This window comes from Periplaneta americana, chromosome 17 (assembly GCF_040183065.1).
Source record: "Periplaneta americana isolate PAMFEO1 chromosome 17, P.americana_PAMFEO1_priV1, whole genome shotgun sequence".
Lineage (NCBI taxonomy): Eukaryota > Metazoa > Arthropoda > Insecta > Blattodea > Blattidae > Periplaneta > Periplaneta americana.
Genome location: NC_091133.1, coordinates 110,361,460 through 110,383,215, shown reverse-complemented (window position 1 = coordinate 110,383,215; position 21,756 = coordinate 110,361,460). Strand labels below are relative to the sequence as shown.

Genomic DNA, 21,756 nt, shown 5'->3' with positions numbered 1-21,756 from the left:
ACGTTTTTGATAGAACAAATACAATAGTTGGTACGCTTTCAATGTTCTCCGCGGTACGTTTACAAGTATTTCCAGCATTATTTTGCTGCGTTTTTGATAGAACAAATACAAAAGTTGGTACGCTTTCAATGTTCTCCGCGGTGCGTTTACGAGTATTTCCAGCGTTATTTTGCTGCGTTTTTGATAGAAAAAATACAATAGTTGGTGCGCTTTCAATGTTCTCCGCGGTGCGTTTACGAGTATTTCCAGCGTTATTTTGCTGCATTTTTGATAGAACAAATACAATAGTTGGTGCGCTTTCAATGTTCTCCGCGGTACGTTTACAAGTATTTCTAGTGTTATTTTGCTGCGTTTTTGATAGAACAAATACAATAGTGGTACGCTTACAATGTTCTCCGTGGTGCGTTTACGAGTATTTCCAGCGTTATTTTGCTACGTTTTTGATAGAACAAATACAATAGTTGGTACGCTTTCAATGTTCTCCGCGGTGCGTTTACGAGTATTTCCAGCGTTATTTTGCTACGTTTTTGATAGAACAAATACAATAGTTGGTACGCTTTCAATGTTCTCCGCGGTCCGTTTACGAGTATTTCCAGCGTTTTTTGCTACGTTTTTGATAGAACAAATACAATAGTTGGTACGCTTTCAATGTTCTCCGCGGTGCGTTTACGAGTATTTCCAGCGTTATTTTGCTACGTTTTTCATAGAACAAATACAATAGTTGGTACGCTTTCAATGTTCTCCGCGGTGCGTTTACGAGTATTTCCAGCGTTATTTTGCTACGTTTTTGATAGAACAAATACAATAGTTGGTACGCTTTCAATGTTCTCCGCGGTACGTTTACAAGTATTTCCAGCGTTATTTTGCTGCGTTTTTGATAGAACAAATACAATAGTTGGTACGCTTTCAATGTTCTCCGCGGTGCGTTAACTAGTATTTCCAGCGTTATTTTGCTGCGTTTTTGATAGAACAAATACAATAGTTGGTACGCTTTCAATGTTCTCCGCGGTGCGTTTACGAGTATTTCCAGCGTTATTTTGCTGCGTTTTTGATAGAAAAAATACAATAGTTGGTGCGCTTTCAATGTTCTCCGCGGTACGTTTACAAGTATTTCTAGTGTTATTTTGCTGCGTTTTTGATAGAACAAATACAATAGTGGTACGCTTTCAATGTTCTCCGTGGTGCGTTTACGAGTATTTCCAGCGTTATTTTGCTGCGTTTTTGATAAAAAAATACAATAGTTGGTGCGCTTTCAATGTTCTCCGCGGTACGTTTACAAGTATTTCTAGTGTTATTTTGCTGCGTTTTTGATAGAACAAATAAAATAGTGGTACGCTTTCAATGTTCTCCGTGGTGCGTTTACGAGTATTTCCAGCGTTATTTTGCTGCGTTTTTGATAGAAAAAATACAATAGTTGGTGCGCTTTCAATGTTCTCCGCGGTACGTTTACAAGTATTTCTAGTGTTATTTTGCTGCGTTTTTGATAGAACAAATACAATAGTTGGTACGCTTTCAATGTTCTCCGTGGTGCGTTTACGAGTATTTCCAGCGTTATTTTGCTGCGTTTTTGATAGAAAAAATACAATAGTTGGTGCGCTTTCAATGTTCTCCGCGGTACGTTTACAAGTATTTCTAGTGTTATTTTGCTGCGTTTTTGATAGAACAAATACAATAGTGGTACGCTTTCAATGTTCTCCGTGGTGCGTTTACGAGTATTTCCAGCGTTATTTTGCTGCGTTTTTGATAGAAAAAATACAATAGTTGATACGCTTTCAATGTTCTCCGCGGTGCGTTTACGAGTATTTCCAGCGTTATTTTGCTACGTTTTTCATAGAACAAATACAATAGTTGGTACGCTTTCAATGTTCTCCGCGGTACGTTTACAAGTATTTCCAGCGTTATTTTGCTGCGTTTTTGATAGAACAAATACAATAGTTGGTACGCTTTCAATGTTCTCCGCGGTGCGTTTACGAGTATTTCCAGCGTTATTTTGCTGCGTTTTTGATAGAAAAAATACAATAGTTGGTGCGCTTTCAATGTTCTCCGCGGTACGTTTACAAGTATTTCTAGTGTTATTTTGCTGCGTTTATCATAGAACAAATACAATAGTTGGTACGCTTTCAATGTTCTCCGCGGTGCGTTTACGAGTATTTCCAGCGTTATTTTGCTACGTTTTTGATAGAACAAATACAATAGTTGGTACGCTTTCAATGTTCTCCGCGGTACGTTTACAAGTATTTCCAGCATTATTTTGCTGCGTTTTTGATAGAACAAATACAAAAGTTGGTACGCTTTCAATGTTCTCCGCGGTGCGTTTACGAGTATTTCCAGCGTTATTTTGCTGCGTTTTTGATAGAAAAAATACAATAGTTGGTGCGCTTTCAATGTTCTCCGCGGTGCGTTTACGAGTATTTCCAGCGTTATTTTGCTGCATTTTTGATAGAACAAATACAATAGTTGGTGCGCTTTCAATGTTCTCCGCGGTACGTTTACAAGTATTTCTAGTGTTATTTTGCTGCGTTTTTGATAGAACAAATACAATAGTGGTACGCTTTCAATGTTCTCCGTGGTGCGTTTACGAGTATTTCCAGCGTTATTTTGCTACGTTTTTGATAGAACAAATACAATAGTTGGTACGCTTTCAATGTTCTCCGCGGTGCGTTTACGAGTATTTCCAGCATTATTTTGCTACGTTTTTGATAGAACAAATACAATAGTTGGTAGGCTTTCAATGTTCTCCGCGGTGCGTTTACGAGTATTTCCAGCGTTATTTTGCTACGTTTTTGATAGAACAAATACAATAGTTGGTACGCTTTCAATGTTCTCCGCGGTCCGTTTACGAGTATTTCCAGCGTTATTTTGCTACGTTTTTGATAGAACAAATACAATAGTTGGTACGCTTTCAATGTTCTCCGCGGTGCGTTTACGAGTATTTCCAGCGTTATTTTGCTACGTTTTTCATAGAACAAATACAATAGTTGGTACGCTTTCAATGTTCTCCGCGGTGCGTTTACGAGTATTTCCAGCGTTATTTTGCTACGTTTTTGATAGAACAAATACAATAGTTGGTACGCTTTCAATGTTCTCCGCGGTGCGTTTACGAGTATTTCCAGCGTTATTTTGCTGCGTTTTTGATAGAAAAAATACAATAGTTGGTGCGCTTTCAATGTTCTCCGCGGTACGTTTACAAGTATTTCCAGCGTTATTTTGGTGCGGTTTTGATAGAAAAAATACAATAGTTGGTGTGCTTTCAATGTTCTCCGCGGTACGTTTACAAGTATTTCCAGCGTTATTTTGCTGCGTTTTTGATAGAACAAATACAATAGTGGTACGCTTTCAATGTTCTCCGTGGTGCGTTTACGAGTATTTCCATCGTTATTTTGCTGCGTTTTTTGATAGAAAAAATACAATATTTGGTGCGCTTTCAATGTTCTCCGCGGTACGTTTACAAGTATTTCCAGCGTTATTTTGCTGTGTTTTTGATAAAACAAATACAATAGTTGGTACGCTTTCAATGTTCTCCGCGGTGCGTTTACGAGTATTTCCAGCGTTATTTTGCTGCGTTTTTGATAGAAAAAATACAATAGTTGCTGCGCTTTCAATGTTCTCCGTGGTGCGTTTACGAGTATTTCCAGCGTTATTTTGCTACGTTTTTGATAGAAAAAATACAATAGTTGGTACGCTTTCAATGTTCTCCGCGGTGCGTTTACGAGTATTTCCAGCGTTATTTTGCTGCGTTTTTGATAGAAAAAATACAATAGTTGATACGCTTTCAATGTTCTCCGCGGTGCGTTTACGAGTATTTCCAGCGTTATTTTGCTGCGTTTTTGATAGAAAAAATACAATAGTTGATACGCTTTCAATGTTCTCCGCGGTGCGTTTACGAGTATTTCCAGCGTTATTTTGCTACGTTTTTGATAGAACAAATACAATAGTTGGTACGCTTTCAATGTTCTCCGCGGTGCGTTTACGAGTATTTCCAGCGTTATTTTGCTGCGTTTTTGATAGAAAAAATACAATAGTTGGTGCGCTTTCAATGTTCTCCGCGGTACGTTTACAAGTATTTCCAGCGTTATTTTGCTGCGTTTTTGATAGAAAAAATACAATAGTTGGTACGCTTTCAATGTTCTCCGCGGTGCGTTTACGAATATTTCCAGCGTTATTTTGCTACATTTTTGATAGAACAAATACAATAGTTGGTACGCTTTCAATGTTCTCCGCGGTGCGTTTACGAGTATTTCCAGCGTTATTTTGCTACGTTTTTGATAGAACAAATACAATAGTTGGTACGCTTTCAATGTTCTCCGCGGTGCGTTTACGAGTATTTCCAGCGTTATTTTGCTGCGTTTTTGATAGAAAAAATACAATAGTTGGTGCGCTTTCAATGTTCTCCGCGGTACGTTTACAAGTATTTCTAGTGTTATTTTGCTGCGTTTTTGATAGAAAAAATACAATAGTTGGTGCGCTTTCAATGTTCTCCGCGGTACGTTTACAAGTATTTCCAGCGTTATTTTGCTGCGTTTTTGATAGAACAAATACAATAGTGGTACGCTTTCAATGTTCTCCGTGGTGCGTTTACGAGTATTTCCATCGTTATTTTGCTGCGTTTTTTGATAGAAAAAATACAATATTTGGTGCGCTTTCAATGTTCTCCGCGGTACGTTTACAAGTATTTCCAGCGTTATTTTGCTGTGTTTTTGATAAAACAAATACAATAGTTGGTACGCTTTCAATGTTCTCCGCGGTGCGTTTACGAGTATTTCCAGCGTTATTTTGCTGCGTTTTTGATAGAAAAAAATACAATAGTTGCTGCGCTTTCAATGTTCTCCGTGGTGCGTTTACGAGTATTTCCAGCGTTATTTTGCTACGTTTTTGATAGAAAAAATACAATAGTTGGTACGCTTTCAATGTTCTCCGCGGTGCGTTTACGAGTATTTCCAGCGTTATTTTGCTGCGTTTTTGATAGAAAAAATACAATAGTTGATACGCTTTCAATGTTCCCCGCGGTGCGTTTACGAGTATTTCCAGCGTTATTTTGCTGCGTTTTTGATAGAAAAAATACAATAGTTGATACGCTTTCAATGTTCTCCGCGGTGCGTTTACGAGTATTTCCAGCGTTATTTTGCTACGTTTTTGATAGAACAAATACAATAGTTGGTACGCTTTCAATGTTCTCCGCGGTACGTTTACGAGTATTTCCAGCGTTATTTTGCTGCGTTTTTGATAGAAAAAATACAATAGTTGGTGCGCTTTCAATGTTCTCCGCGGTACGTTTACAAGTATTTCCAGCGTTATTTTGCTGCGTTTTTGATAGAAAAAATACAATAGTTGGTACGCTTTCAATGTTCTCCGCGGTGCGTTTACGAGTATTTCCAGCGTTATTTTGCTGCATTTTTGATAGAACAAATACAATAGTTGGTGCGCTTTCAATGTTCTCCGCGGTACGTTTACGAGTATTTCCAGCGTTATTTTGCTGCGTTTTTGATAGAACAAATACAATAGTTGGTACGCTTTCAATGTTCTCCGCGGTGCGTTTACGAGTATTTCCAGCGTTATTTTGCTGCGTTTTTGATAGAACAAATACAATAGTTGGTGCGCTTTCAATGTTCTCCGCGGTACGTTTACAAGTATTTCCAGCGTTATTTTGCTGCGTTTTTGATAGAACAAATACAATAGTGGTACGCTTTCAATGTTCTCCGTGGTGCGTTTACGAGTATTTCCAGCGTTATTTTGCTGCGTTTTTGATAGAACAAATACAATAGTTGGTGCGCTTTCAATGTTCTCCGCGGTGCGTTTACGAGTATTTCCAGCGTTATTTTGCTGCGTTTTTGATAGAACAAATACAATAGTTGGTGCGCTTTCAATGTTCTCCGTAAGGATTCGCTATAGATTACCTGACGTTAGCCTTATGTTGGGGAAACCCTCGGAAAAAACCCAACCAGGTAATCAGCCAAGCGGGAATCGAACCCACGCCCGAGTGCTGCTCCAGATCAGAAGGCAAGCGTCTCCCGACTGAGTTACGCCGCTGGTGAAGGACAGGAAGAAGTAGCATGAGCAGAAAAAACGAAGAAACGTGAAATAGTAGAGAGGACAGGAAAGCGAGAAAAGGGGAACAAGAGGAAGACGCGGAGAAAGATAGGAAGATAAGGTGATGAAGGATAAACATAAAAGTATGAAGAAATGGGAGAGTCAGAGAAGAACAGTAAACAGGAAGTGGAGGAGGAAGAAGGAAGTTACAGACGAAGCAATGTGGATGTTCACTACATTGTTAGTGACCTTTATTGAACTTGAACTCCGGCCTCTCGGGCTCTGGGCGCCGCTGCTCGGGCGGCAGGCTCCTGTTCCACTTCCTCCACTCCTGGAGGCACTGGTCCTCGTGCTCGTTGAGCACGCGGGTGTCGAACTCGCGGCCACACAGGTAGCAGTCCATGGTGTGCGGTGCTGCGTCCAGGCTCGCGTCTCTCGGTGCTTCTGGGGGGTGCTGGGTGAGCGCGGGGGCCGGGGTGCGTGCCATGGTGGTCAAACCTTGCGCCGTGCGGACACACACAAGTGAAGTCTGAGCTCTGAGACATCTCCCCTGCTAGCTAGACAACCCATACTACTCTACAGTACTTTCGGAGCAACCCGCAGGAATCACTGATCTGTTTTTTACTTTGTGCGTACAACTAACTATAGAGCATGAATTAAACCATGAATGCCAGTGAAGAAGAGTAAATTTATTAATATTTGTCTATTTATCTAATTACTCTTAACGACGCAATTTTGCGAACAATCGGGGAAAGATAAATAAAGAAGTAGAGCCTATAGACCTGGAAAAGGCTTTTGAAAGAGTGGATTGGAAGAAATTTATGGACAGAAAGGAGTTTTTATATATATATATATATAATATATATATTTATTTTAATTAGCGATAAGCATGAAACGTGACAGAGAGATGCAACAACAAGTATATGCAGGTTTTATTACAAATGTGACTGATTTATGACAGTAAATTTGTCGTGAATTTTCGCGAAAATGAGCTATTTCTGCGAAAAATCCTCTTTTCTGAGATAAAAACGAAATAAGGTATGTTTGAAGAATTATTTTAAAGACATACAGTGCATTATTTTTTAAGATGTTAGTTGAAGAAGAATAGGGATTCAAATTATATGGCAATTCTATTATTTACTTTAATGACCGGCAAGACTATTGATTGATAAATGTTTTTTTTACAGAACTAACAATAAGGCTGATTTAAAAGCGATATTATTATTATTATTATTATTATTATTATTATTATTATTAATTTTATTTCGCTACGAATGTTGGAAATACAATGCCGCGTATAAGATTATAGGTAATTAAAATTGTAGATCAGTGTGTAAAAAAAAATCACGAAATTGCTGTCACGTAATTACGATATTTTATTTAGTTTTCACGAAACATATTAAATATTTTCACTAAAAGCACCCGGCTCTGATTATAGGGATCCTGAAGAAAATTGGTGTGGATTGGAAACACAGGAGGCTGTTCTGTAATCTTTATATGAAACAATGGATCAAAGTCAGGATAGGAGAAGAAATGCCAAAGAGAAGTGAAATAACGACAGGGATAAGACAAGGATGCCCTTTATCACCTACATTGTTCGACACTTGATGGGGGATTTAGTAAAGAACTGTTTTCAGAACATGGGAGGAGTGACAGTAGGAGGAAGAAGAATAAAAAGCGTAAGATTTGATGACGATATGGCGTTGTTAGTAGAAGAGGAGATGATACTAGGGATATGCCACTGGAGCTAAATGACAGCTGTGAGCAGTATGGGATGAAAATAAATGCAGACAAGACGAAGACCATAGTTATCGTAAGAAAAATAAAGGGAATATATGTGCGAATTCGAAATGACACAGTATCTACAACACGTGGACAGCTTCAAATACTTTAGGTGTACTGTATGTAGTTAACATAAACTGCTACCAGGAAGTCAAAAAGAGGATAACAATGGCAAAGAAAACTTTTAAAAGAAAAAGGAGCACCTTCTGCCAACCTCTGGACAAAGAACTAAGGACGAGACTAGTGAAGTGCTTTGTGTGGAGTGGGCATTGCATGGGGCAAAAATATGGACATTACAATGAAGTGAAGAGAAACTATTAGAAGCATTTGAAATGTGGATAAGGATAAGAATGGAGTGTGTGAGATGAATAGCCAGAATAAGAAATTAAACTGTGTTGGGAAGAGTGGGTGAAGAAAGAATGATGCTGAAACTGATCAGAAGAGAAAAAGGAATTGACGGGGCCACTGGTAAGAAGAAACTGCCTCTTGAAGGATGAACTGGGTGCAATGGTGAACGAGAGAGAAAAGTTAGGGGAGAAAAAGATATCAGATGATAGACAACATTAAGGTATATGGATCGTATGCGGATACTAAGAGGAAGGCGGAAAATGGGGAAGACTGGAGAATGATGGGCTTTCAGTGGAATTAACTTCTGAGTTTTAATTTACAGAAACATTTAGGTCTATTGCCAACCAATATATCCTAAATTTAATGCGCAGCTTCCACCCTGCGGGGAAGACCTAGTCATGTTTCAAATACCACCTACAATATTATGTTTACAATTATTTGTAAAAGAGGAAATCTATATTTTTATAGGTTGAAGTCCGGCGTCGTGCTGGTCTCTCATTGTGGGAGGCACATCCTCCGTTGACGTAAGGTTTGATGAGGAAGGATCCAAAGCATTTGAATTTAGGGTACAATATATGGGGTAACAAAATATTATGGAAGAAAAGAAAGAGAATTTTAATTGTGTTCTATGGAAAACGGCGCATTTCTCTCAAGAAGTGTATTGTAATACTATTACTGTTTGGACTCCCAATTACCCTGTTTAATTCACAAATGAATATGAACATCATACCAGAAGGGAGAGAACATCATCTGTAATTTAATTAGTTTACCAGTAATCCCATAGGAAGAGAATTATGGGTTGATGGGAGCAAAGGGGACACACTCAGAGCTCAGTTACATTAGAAAAACGTACACATCACACTTTGAAGGAGACCAGTGCATCTTGTGCGTGAAAATTATCTGTCATGACTCACTTCGTTTATCCAGACTGGAAAACAGACTATCTATAATTATAGTATGACATAAACTGTAAGTATTAACGTAGTTTTATAGGGGCTCTTATGGTTAAAAGATGTTTCGGGAGGTTTTCTGAGAAATTCTGTTTCGCCTTTCGTCCCCTCTTAATGAACAAAGAATAGAAATTTATTTTACTAGAAATAGCTGTGAGGCAAGTTTTTCGAAAACCCTAGTTATTTCTTCACATTTCCACCAAATAAATCAAAGTTTGACCTGTAGAACATTTTCTGTTATATGTAATAGGCTACACAAAACATCAGTTTTCCAATTTTTTTTTCTAATTCTACTGTTTGTTCTTTATATAGGACTCAAAATACAATGCGGGCAGTTTAAAAATCCCGAAACTTTGCCTGGCCGGTCGGAAACCCGAGCCCCATGCAATCGCTGGCATTCCCCTCCATGAAAGGTCGGCGCTCTTCCCGCCTGCAGTCAGTTGTGAGTGGGGTAAAACATATTTTGTGTTGTGCAGTCGTCAATGGGATTTAATTAGACTACAGTAGTGTTGTGCAATGGTTGAGATATTCATTGCATCGTTGTATATTCATCTTGAAGACGTATATGAAGGAGATTTTTCGAGGGCCATATTTTAAGGCAGCTTCTATTTCATCAAGTTTTTCTTCTGTAAGCACATGACGTCTTTTTTTTCTTCCGTCAGTCAGAGTACCTGTTTCATTAAACGTATCCACTAACCTAAATTGCTTTTTGTGTCAGAACTGAGCTGTCAGAAAATGTACGTCTAAATGCTTATCTTGCTGCGTTGCAAAATTTTGTGCACTTGAGGTACGTCTTCGAAATGAATATACGACGACGTAGTGAATATCTCACCATTGCACAACACTACTGTACTCTCTTATGAAATCTCACTAACGATTGCAAAATACAACTGTCCTACTCCGATGAAATCTCACTCACGACTGACTGCAGACGGGAAGAGCGTCGTGTTTTCATGGAGGGAAATGCCAGCGAATGTATGGAGCTCGAGCCAGCCGATAGATCGAGCAATGTTTCAGGACTTTTAAACTGCCTGCACTGTAGTATTTGAAGAAAAAAAAATATTCAGGCTACTCAAGATAATTATCGATTATTTTTCCCTCGGCATATCTAATATTCTATGAACTCACGAATTTATCTCATGAATTCATACGAAGCCAACGAAATTCATGTTCAGAATTACTTACAAAAACGTAGAAATCATTAAGTCCTACGTTTATAAAATAAATAAGAAATAATGATAAAAAGGGATGAGGGAACATAAATCTAATTTTTCTTTAACTTACTGGAGAACTTATTCACACATATGATGCGAAACACACTTCGATTAGAATGTTATTAATAACTTCATCGTCGCTTCGCCTTCAAAATCGGCTGTTTTTTTTTAGATTTTTTACGAGAAAGAAAAAATAATGATCGCTTTTAATTCCCTTGATTTTCAAAGGTGCTTTAGGTACAATTGCCATCATTGGAAGAAAAATAATGAAATTATAGCGAAAGTAACTTGGAAAATCAAGGGAATTAAAAGTAACAATGCTTTTTTCTTTTTCCTGCAAAAAAAAAAAAAAAAACACATAACGAATTTTGGAGAAGCAGTGACGTCATGTGAATATCTCAATAGTTTCAAAAAGGGTCGTTAAGGCTTGGAAGTACTTAGAAGTCTAAATGAAATCTTTAAATAAGTCTGGATAAACTGTCGTAATGACAATACAGGCAGAAACGACTGAAGTGAACTGCTGAAGTGAGTCAGAACCAAAATGAAAAGACATGCACACAAACATTGCGTTCTCATGTAATATATATTTCTCATGGAAAGAAGAAAAGCTTCCAAATGTCCATCAAACTAATTAAAATCAAACATTTAACAGTTAAATGAACACAGGATACAAACGTATGCAAAAATCAAGCGACATAAAACACACGCAAATATAACAAGAGACAATCAACATTACGCACATGTAACACAGAGCAATAAATAAACAAATGAACGATGAGATTTAAATATCGTGTAATTACTGGAGTCCTGCTTTGCATACCAACTGGAGACTTCACTTTTAAAATAAGTACCCTACTGGATGGGAAATTAGTGTTATACGATACAGTTATTTAAAAAGAGCGTAACTTAAAAGACAAGGAAAGTCGCTGTTACGCTAATAGGAAAAAAAAAAAAAAAACTTTGCAATTAGTTCCAACTACGTTGGCTGTTCTAAAAAGGTTTTAAAAATAAAATAGTAAATAAATATATTAAGATACTTTTTTGTAGTTATCAGTGATATCTCTCTCAATTCTGCATCCTTGATTTAGCCTATGATGTGGAACTTATCGGACACACTATATAGTGAAGTTATAATCTCATCAATATAAGGATGTTTGGCTTGCGCAACGAGTGAATCGTTCTGTTCTACAAGTAGGAGTGAATTTGCTGTATAGTTCGTAAAACTGTTGTCTTCAGATGGGAGTATTACTCGTTTCACGAATGATCGCCGATTTCGAGAGAGACATTGGCGCTGCGTTATCCATCTCTTATGCAGTGTTTATGCTTTAGTTCGCCTACTAGCCGCCGGCAATTATTCGTGTAACGAGCAATAGCACACTAGTAAATACAGTCATGAAGCTTGAGTTGTTGAGGGTACTAGGAACAAAAGACTGTGCCGGTACTATTTCGCATTATCTGTGACGAGGCGATAGTAGCGATCCTAGTGGTTAGCAACTATTTACGGATGCATATTCTCTACTTATTGAGCTTCGTGACTGTATATACTAGACTGTGGTAATAGCTTCTAGCGCGCGGCTTGCATTCGCTGCCGCTAGATGGCTCTACTCACGGGTCTGTGGCTTGAGAGGCTCGGGACGGCGCTGGGGGGCCGGCAGCTTCTCGTTCTCCAGGCGCCACTTCTCCAGGCACTGCGGTTCGTGGATGCCGATGGAGCGCGTGCCGAACATCTTGCCGCAGATGTAGCAGTACACGGCAGGGGGTACCTTCACCGCGCCGCCTCCCGCATCATCCTGTTCCTGCACAACATCACAAATATCATGTTACACAAGACGGACCATCATATCCCATCTCCCTCAAATTCATTTTAATATTATCCTCCCATCTACGTCTCGGCCTTCTCAAAAGTCCTTTTCCCTCAGGTCTTCCAACTAACACCCTATATGCATTTCTGGATTCATCCATACATGCTACATGCCCTGCCCATCTCAAACGTCTGGATTTAATGTTCCTAATATTATTATGTCAGGTGAAGAATACAATGCATGCAGTTCTACGTTGTGTAACTTTCTCCATTCTCCTGTAACTTAATTCCTCTTAGTCCCAAATATTTTCCCAAGCAACTTATTCTCGAAAACTCTTAACTTCTGTTCCTCTCGCAAAGTGAGAATTCAAGTTTCACAACCATACAGAACAACCGGTAGTATAAGTTTACTGTTTTATAAATTCTAACTTTCAATTTTTTTGAGAGCAGACTGGAAGACAAAAGCTTCTCAACCGAATAACAACAGGCATTTCCCATATTTATTCTGCGTTTAATTTCCTCTCGAGTGCCATTTATATTTGTTACTGTTGTTCCAAAGTACTCAATTTTTCCACCACTTCAAAGGATAAATTTCCAATTTTTATATTTCCATTTCGTATACTATGTTCTAGTCACGAGACATAATGATATACTGTATTTTTTTTCGAGATTTACTTCCAAATCTATCTCCTTACTTATTTCAAGTAAAATTTCCGTGTTTTTCCTAAAAGTTTTTGGATTTTCTTCTAACATATTCACGTCATCCTCATAAACAGGCAGCTGACGTAACCCGTTCAATTCCAAACCCCCTCTGTTTTTCTGCATTATCCTAATGGCATATTTCACAACTAAATTAAAAAGTAAAGGTGATAGGTTTCCGGCTACAGCTCTAGCGAAACCGGATTTGATACTTGGCAGGGAAGTGGAGACATTTCCCAGTAGTAGGGACTGTATGTGTGTCCATAGTCTTGAGTTGTCTAAAGCGGTGGTTTTTCGCCGTGCTGACCTCACACCAATGAGTCGTGTTACGCGTACCAGTAAATAGTAGGATTTATCCTCACACCAGTGATGACGGAATGGACGAAAAGATTCACTCCTTCAAATACAATAATAATAATAATAATAATAATAATAATAATAATTTATTTACAAATATTTATTTTGCTGCCCAACAGACTGGGGCCAATAACAGTTCAGCACAAGATTTACAGTGAACAAGGAATTACAAAAACAGAGCTAAAAAGAATTATTAAAATTAGAGACAAATAAAATAAACAATAATGACAAAATGAATAGATAACTGCAAAATACATGATACAGAGTAGCTAAAAAACAACAAACGAATGAATTGAAATGAATGTGTCTTTGAAGTCAATTACAAATTTAGTCAGAGAATTACTTGGGTTCAAACAAACATATTTGGCTTTGTGTTTGTGAGTATATGATCTGAAATATGTGTGATTTTAGGATATCAGTGTATTATTGGAGGGTTTTATCCAGGTATTCTGGGTCCCCTGTGACATCCCAAACGCATTTAGGTGAAAGGTTCCTCTTTAGATGTTATGCAAGAGTGTGTGGATAAAGGAGGTAGAGCTTCATATTTTCATAACCTCGGCACTAGCAGGAGGTGTTGTGATCGGTACCGCGCATATAATCTATATATCTTAATGTCTTCTATCATCTGATATTTTCTTCTGCCCCAAACTCTTCTCCCGTTCACCATTCCTCTCAGTGTATCCTTCAGAAGGTAGTTTCTTCTCAGCCAGTGACACAGCCAATTCCTTTTTCTCTTCCTGGTCAACTTCAGCATCACCCACTCTCTCCAACACAGCTTCATTTCTTATTCTGTCTGTCCATTTCACACGCTTCATCCTTCTTCATATCCACATGTCAAATGCTTCTAGTCGTTTCTCTTTACTTCGTCGTAATGTCCATGTTTCTGCCCCATTTAGTGCCACACTCTAGTCTCTTCCTTAATTATTCTTCTTCCAGAGGTCCGCAGAAGACGATCCTTTTTCTATTAAAATCTTCCTTTGCCATGGCTATCCTCCTTTTAACTTCAGCTACTACTAACATATATATTTTTATTTTATTGGTTTTTTTACGACGCTGTATCAACATCTAGGTTATTTAGCGTCTGAATGATATGAAGGTGATAATGCCGGTGAAATGAGTCCGGGGTCCAGCACCGAAAGTTACCCAGCATTCGCTCATATTGGGTTGAGGGAAAACCCCGGAAAAAACCTCAACCAGGTAACTTGCCCCGACCGGGATTCGAACCCGGGCCACCTGGTTTCGCAGCCAGACGCGCTGACCGTTACTCCACATGTGTGGACTACTACTAATATTCGATCGAATTATTTTCATAGTAATTTGCACTAGTGTCCAGGGTTTTGTAGATTCACCAAACAGGTATAATACAGAAAATGTAATTTATTCATTAAAAATCTTTTAAAATTTCATATGCTATTTTGAGTCCATTGCACGTTAATGGAGATATGGTAGTGGGATCGAACTACTCGGAGAAGGCCTGTGTAGCTAAATTCCTTCATAAATGAGCCGTTCAGAACAAAAGTGGTGTAAGTCAAAATTGGGTAATGAGGTTTAAAGTAAAAATTCTGTAAAATACAGCGCAAAGTAGCAATGAGTATGTCCTTCGTGCTATCTACTGACTACTAATAGTTTAAATAAATTGAATATTAATTGCTACTTTGCGCTGTATTTTACAGAATGTTTACTTTAACCCCCATTACCCATTTCTGACTTACACCACTTCTGCTCTAAACGGCTCAAATATTCTTACAATATCATCCGGAGTCGAACTCCCTCATCTATTAGTTACTACAAGGTTGTCGTATAAATAAGCCACTTGCGAATTTATGGCAAAAAAGGTATTCCTATCCTTCGAGTAGAATTGAACCCACGTTCTTTCTGTACAAACAATTAATTGCTTTTATATGATTGTCGTACCCTGTAAAATAAAACGGTAATTAACCTTTTCATACTTAGAAATTTCCGTCTTCTGTTGAACCCAAACGGGAGGAACTGAATGTAGGTGCCATTATTTTCCTCCATGACGCTAACCTTGAGCTTGACCGTCAACAAGATGGATGCCAGTAATGCATAGTTGATGTACCTGTACAGCTCAATATGTACCGGCCGTCCCACACAAACAAGCCACAAGACGCGATGCTATCTATGACATGTAGAGCGGACTTACATCGACGAACAGCGTTTGCGTTGTGGGGCCACATTATCGACCTAATGATTCATTGTCGATACGTTTTGACAAAATGGTAGCAGCAATAAATATGAAACGCCCTCTGTGGCTGTAACGCGCCCAGGGGCCTGAGTTCGATCCCAGGTTAGTCATGATTGTGGACAAAGCAGACGTTATAGAAGATTTTAAAGATTTTCTCGGAGGACTCCCGTTTTCCTCCATCATTTCACCAATATTCTCCATCTATCATTTTATCTGTCGTCTGCAATAGTAAAAATAAGGTGGGTGAAGTATTGGGGATAGTACTTGTGGCGGACAAGGTTGCAGTTGGGGTTTTTCTCGGGGTTCTCCCGTTTTTACCCATCTTAGGCATCTACATCGTTCCGTCACCATTTCTCCATTTCATCATCATTCCCCGAACGTCGGTTGGCGACGCACGGAGGAGGCTGACTTATGGAGGAGGGGGCGTTGCCTGCTCGAAACCTGAATAGGCAGCGAACCTTAGTGTAGTCAGCCGGTGTGGGTTTGGGAATGCGCTTAGCTTGAAGGTTAGCGCAATAGATCGTAATAGGTCCAATTCCATTCTATTCTATAGATCTACTCTTCTAAGTGAAAAATATCTAGCTTTATATTTTTGAGCAATACCTCGCCGTCTCATTATTTCCTGTCTATTTTTGTATTCACTTCAACTTGGCATTCCACATAGCTGGTAAAGTTTAGTAAAGTTGTAATACTCCGTATACATTCTCTTTCTTCACTTTTCGCACTCATACTGTATTAATAAAAAAAAGGTACGATATGGAAACAAACTAAAGAATTAAACTAATAGCTAGAAAAAAAAAACTTAGGAACGAAGACGACGAACTGCGACAGAAGGGAGGGAATGTACTCTTATGGCGCCTCGTAAACAACTGAGTAACACTGCTCAACGCTACCTACAGACAGCACAATATTTTTCAGATTGCACAATGTATTCCAAAGAGTTTTGATAGCCTACACTCAATAATATTCCACATGCTTTCGATCTATCTTAGATTTGCTCAATAATATTGCGCAACCTTAAATACTGTGCAATAATAATGATCGTCCATCAACCACTTAAAAGTACAGTAGAGCATCGATTATCCGAATACCGATCAACCGAAACATCTGTTAACCGAAAGAGTTCCAGTCGGTAAATTCAATTTTGCGCGCGCGCCATGTAGAAGTTTTGCTAGCGTTATTTGCGAGATTTAGCGGCAAAAAAAAAGGACTTCTTTTCCTAAACTGTAGGCAACTTTAATGGCCATTTTGAACTTGTCAAACTAGGCTAGTCAGTTCTCTGTGTTATTTGTAAAATGTGTGATAAAATATGTACTGTATGTACAGTTTTGTGTTTAACATCAGTGTTCCTTTGTTTCATACTGCTCCTATGACACCGGTACAATTTGCTATCCGAAAAATCAGTTATCCGAACACCCCCGTCCCTAATTGTTTCGGATAATCGATGCTCTACTGTAAAAAGATCCATTTTAGGTCCCGACCTTCAAAAACCAAGCCAAGCCTATTGTTTGAGACCGGAACAGAAGGAATAATTGTGGCAAAAGAATAACTTTTTTCATTTTCACAGTGCTGCAAATCGTATGAAATGATCTGCGATCCGTTACCCTCAGCCAATAGGAAAACAGTCATTTCCGACCGGCTGGAATTTGCTTTTATTCATCTGCACACATTAGGAATGGACATTGTCAATTCCACCGCACAAATGATGTAGCGTCATTAAATAAATGTATTTATTTATTTCGAAAAAATATACTAATACTCGGACCTTGTTACAATTGAAGATAAAGTGTGGCTAATGTTCAAACATTTTATGCTTAATGCTATCCGGAACTCACACTAATATATGCACGAACTAGGTGCGTGTATAGGCATAGCGATGCAATAAAAGCAGGTGAAGCGTATTATCTAGATTTTACTGCGTGGAACAACGAGAAAGATTGACAAGGCCCATGACGCACCAAGGATCATTGATTTTCGAGGGTGGTTTCATTATAGTGAGTATATTACTCTTGGACAGTCATTTAAACACGTATATAGCCTAACTTAAATCTTACGAGGATTAAATGGAACCCATACATGTCAGATGACGGTTTCTATACTCAAAGGGACGGAGTTCAATCCCTGAAATATCCTGTGCAACTTGTGCTGCATAAAGTATATTTGAGTAGGAGTAAACGTCATTCGTGCATGTGCAAATATTTTTATACTGATACATGTAGGATTTTTATATTTTTTATTTTATTTTATTGGGTTATTTTACGACGCTGTATCAACATCTAGGTTATTTAGCGTCTGAATGAAATGAAGGTGATAATGCCGGTGAAATGAGTCCGTGGTCCAGCACCGAAAGTTACCCAGCATTTGCTCGTATTGGATTGAGGGAAAACCCCGGAAAAAAACTCAACCAGGTAACTTGCCCCGACTGGAATTCGAACCCGGGCCACCTGGTTTCGCGGCCAGACGCGCTGACCGTTACTCCACAGGTGTGGACTACATGTAGGTACCACGTATGTTATGTTATATGTTATGTTACGTTACGATATTATGTTATGTTCCGTTACGTTATTATTATTATTATTGTTATTATTATTATTATTATTATTATTAATATTACTTATTATTATCCCCATATGAAGGCGAATAGAGAACTTCCAAGTGGGCAATTGTAGATACTACAGTACTATTATTATTACTATTATTTCCTTATGTGCTTTTCGATATATACCCAATTCCACTGACTTTAACTATGAGATTACCTGTAAATATTTTAACTGTTGTAACCTTTATGCTAGACGTCTAAATCTTGATTATCAATTTTTTTGCAAAGTTATCAAGGGTGATATTGATTGTGAGTCTATCATAAACAATATCAGCCTTAGTATTCCTACAAAAGGTTTAAGATTTCAAAAAAAAATTTTATAACCGAAATTCAAAATCACTTTCTCCAGTCTGTAGATGCATAAAATATGCCAATTTGCATGGGCACAATTTAGATCCTTTTAAGGTTTAGTTTCGTTTTGATTATTAGTTTTTACTGTTTGTACTCAATTTTATTTATGTATGTTTTTGTTATTTAAGATATTATTTATTTTTGTTTTGCACCTTTGTATCTTCTGTTTGTGTATTGTGCTGAACTATAATTGGCCTCTGGCTGTTGTTCAGCACACAAATATTAATAAATAAATAAATAAATAAATAAATAAATAAATAAATAAATAAATAAATAAATAAATAAATAAATAAATAAATAAATAAATAAGTAAATAAATTATTATTATTATTATTATTATTAATATTACTTATTATTATCCCCATATGAAGGCAAATAGAGAACTTCCAAGTGCCTGGGCAATTGTAGATACTACAGTACTATTATTATTATTATTACTATTATTATTATTACTATTATTATTATTATTATTAATATTACTTATTATTATCCCGATATGAAGGCGAATGGAGAACTTCCAAGTGCCTGGGTAATTGTAGATACATTATTATTATTATTATTATTATTATTATTATTGTTATTATTATTATTACTATTATTATTATTATTATTATTAATATTACTTATTATTATCCCCATATGAAGGCGATTAGAGAACTTCCAAGTGCCTGGGCAATTGTAGATACTACAGTACTATTATTATTATTATTATTATTATTATTATTAATATTATTATTATTATTATTAATATTACTTATTATAGGGATACGTAACAAGCTGTTTTTTACGGTGATGGGTTGTTAGCCCTTCGCCCAACCCCCAAGCTGGAGGACCACCCCTTATCGGCTGTCCACGACTGCTTATTCAATATATTCGCAGCTACCCTCCATATCTGGAGGCCGTCTCCTCTATCCGCAACCTGAGGACGCGCCATGCCGTGGTGATAGGAACCCACAATCTATCTGATGCTTTTCCAATTCACTGCGGGCTAAAGCAGGGAGATGCACTATCACCTTTACTTTTTAACTTCGCTCTAGAATATGCCATTAGGAAAGTTCAGGATAACAGGCAGGGTTTGGAATTGAACGGGTTACATCAGCTTCTTGTCTATGCGAATGACGTGAATATGTTAGGAGAAAATACACAAACGATTAGGGAAAACACGGAAATTTTACTTGAAGCAAGTAGAGCGATCGGTTTGGAAGTAAATCCCGAAAAGACAAAGTATATGATTATGTCTCGTGACCAGAATATTGTACGAAATGGAAATATAAAAATTGGAGATTTATGCTTCGAAGAGGTGGAAAAATTCAAATATCTTGGAGCAAGAGTAACAAATATAAATGACACTCGGGAGGAAATTAAACGCAGAATAAATATGGGAAATGCGTGTTATTATTCGGTTGAGAAGCTCTTATCATCCAGTCTGCTGTCCAAAAATCTGAAAGTTAGAATTTATAAAACAGTTATATTACCGGTTCTTCTGTATGGTTGTGAAACTTGGACTCTCACTCTGAGAGAGGAACATAGGTTCAGGGTGTTTGAGAATAAGGTGCTAAGGAAAATATTTGGAGCTAAGCGGGATGAAGTTACAGGAGAATGGAGAAAGTTACACAACACAGAACTGCACGCATTGTATTCTTCACCTGACATAATTAGGAACTTGAAATCCAGACGTTTGAGATGGGCAGGGCATGTAGCACGTACGGGCGAATCCAGAAATGCATATAGAGTGTTAGTTGGGAGACCGGAGGGAAAAAGACCTTTAGGGAGGCCGAGACGTAGATGGGAGGATAATATTAAAATGGATTTGAGGGAGGTGGGGTATGATGATAGAGACTGGATTAATCTTGCACAGGATAGGGACCGCTGGCGGGCTTATGTGAGGGCGGCAATGAACCTTCGGGTTCCTTAAAAGCCATTTGTAAGTAAGTAAGTATTATTAATATTACTTATTATTATCCCCATATTAAGGCGAATAGAGAACTTCCAAGTGCCTGGGCAATTGTAGATACTACAGTACTTATTATTATTATTATTATTATTATTACTATTATTATTATTATTATTATTATTACTATTATTATTATTATTATTATTATTATTATTATTGTTGTTATTAATAATATTATTTATTATAATGCCCATATGAAGGCGAATGGAGAACTTACAAGTGCCTGGGTAATTGTAGATACGTTATTATTATTATTATTATTATTATTATTATTATTATTATTATTATTATTATTATTAAAAACCTGAACTAACGAAATTCATCAATGACAAATTAAAAAAAAAAGAATGAAGTATAATATCTCATTTATTTTTAATGAATAATTTAAAATATTCCTTTCTGCAAATAATATGTTTTCATTTCGCTCATTCATAGTTTTTATTATGTTACCCATTAATACCATTAAATTACACGTTTTGACCATAGTTATAATAATACTAGTTCTAAATAATTAGTTACAACAATAGTAATCATAAATAATTAGTTTGGTAACAGTAACGCTGAACTGCTCCCGAACATGGGCGTTGCTCATTTGAGTAGCGCTAGAATACATGTAAACTTTATGTTGTTTGTTTGGAATCTACCTTCGTAACATTCCATAAGTTGAAATAAATTTATTAAAATTAGCGTTTAATCACGTCCGTTGATTAATTTTAACATCCATGGACATGATATGTCAACGAACGTGATGAATTTACTTAAAAAATTCCATGAATGCAGCAATTTTGAGGTCATAAAGTTTTTCAAGTAATGTCTAAACCCTCTTATCCTGTATTTTATTAAATGTGTAAAATTAACTATTTATTTAATATTTTAGAAAAGTTACGTGACAGGATCTTAGCAAAATCAAAATCTAGTACTTCAATAGAAATTATCTCGTCAATACATTAAACAATAGCAAAAACAATACAATATGGTTGGCCAGTAATAATAAAGAGGTGGAACAGTCACTCCCCTGCATCCTAGCGGGTTTTCTGTACAGTAATAGATTCGTCCAACGACGTGACTGAAATTTTTGTGACAAGTATTTAGTCTGTTGTAAAATTCACTGTTTTGATATCACTTACTTAACAAGCAAGCTTATCTTGATGTATTTACATCTCAAATAATGCAGTTTTGATTTGCAACCTTTTGTATTAATCTGTTAGAGGGTTGTGACCCTCCACGGACGTGACTTTTCTCGTTACTTGGCAACATTTAATTGTAAGAAATTAAATTAATATACAACTAGTGGCTTGTGCAGCAAATGCTGCTGCAAACTAAGTTCGTTAGACGTTCAAATAAAAATTTTTCAGATTTATTTTCAATGAAGAATACTTGTCTTTTTGATAGTTATTTGCTTCCATAATAATGAAACCTACTCCCTCTGAATGGATTTTTTTAGGCCAAATACTTTTTATTACACCTA

General features: G+C 37.2%; 1 protein-coding gene across 2 annotated transcripts in view; it reads right to left on the bottom strand.

The window, feature by feature from the left end:
* The window catches only part of LOC138693004 (uncharacterized), a 146,334-nt gene that overhangs the window by 21,432 nt on the left and 103,146 nt on the right, over positions 1–21,756 (bottom strand). The window contains exons 4-5 of one of the 2 annotated variants that reach the window (XM_069816501.1): positions 11,931–12,117; positions 6,277–6,525 (exon numbers count right to left, since the gene is read on the bottom strand). In XM_069816501.1, the coding sequence (XP_069672602.1) occupies positions 6,277–6,525; positions 11,931–12,117 (436 nt within the window). The remainder of the gene's footprint in view (positions 1–6,276; positions 6,526–11,930; positions 12,118–21,756) is intronic. The other variant, XM_069816502.1, reaches the window with a different exon arrangement.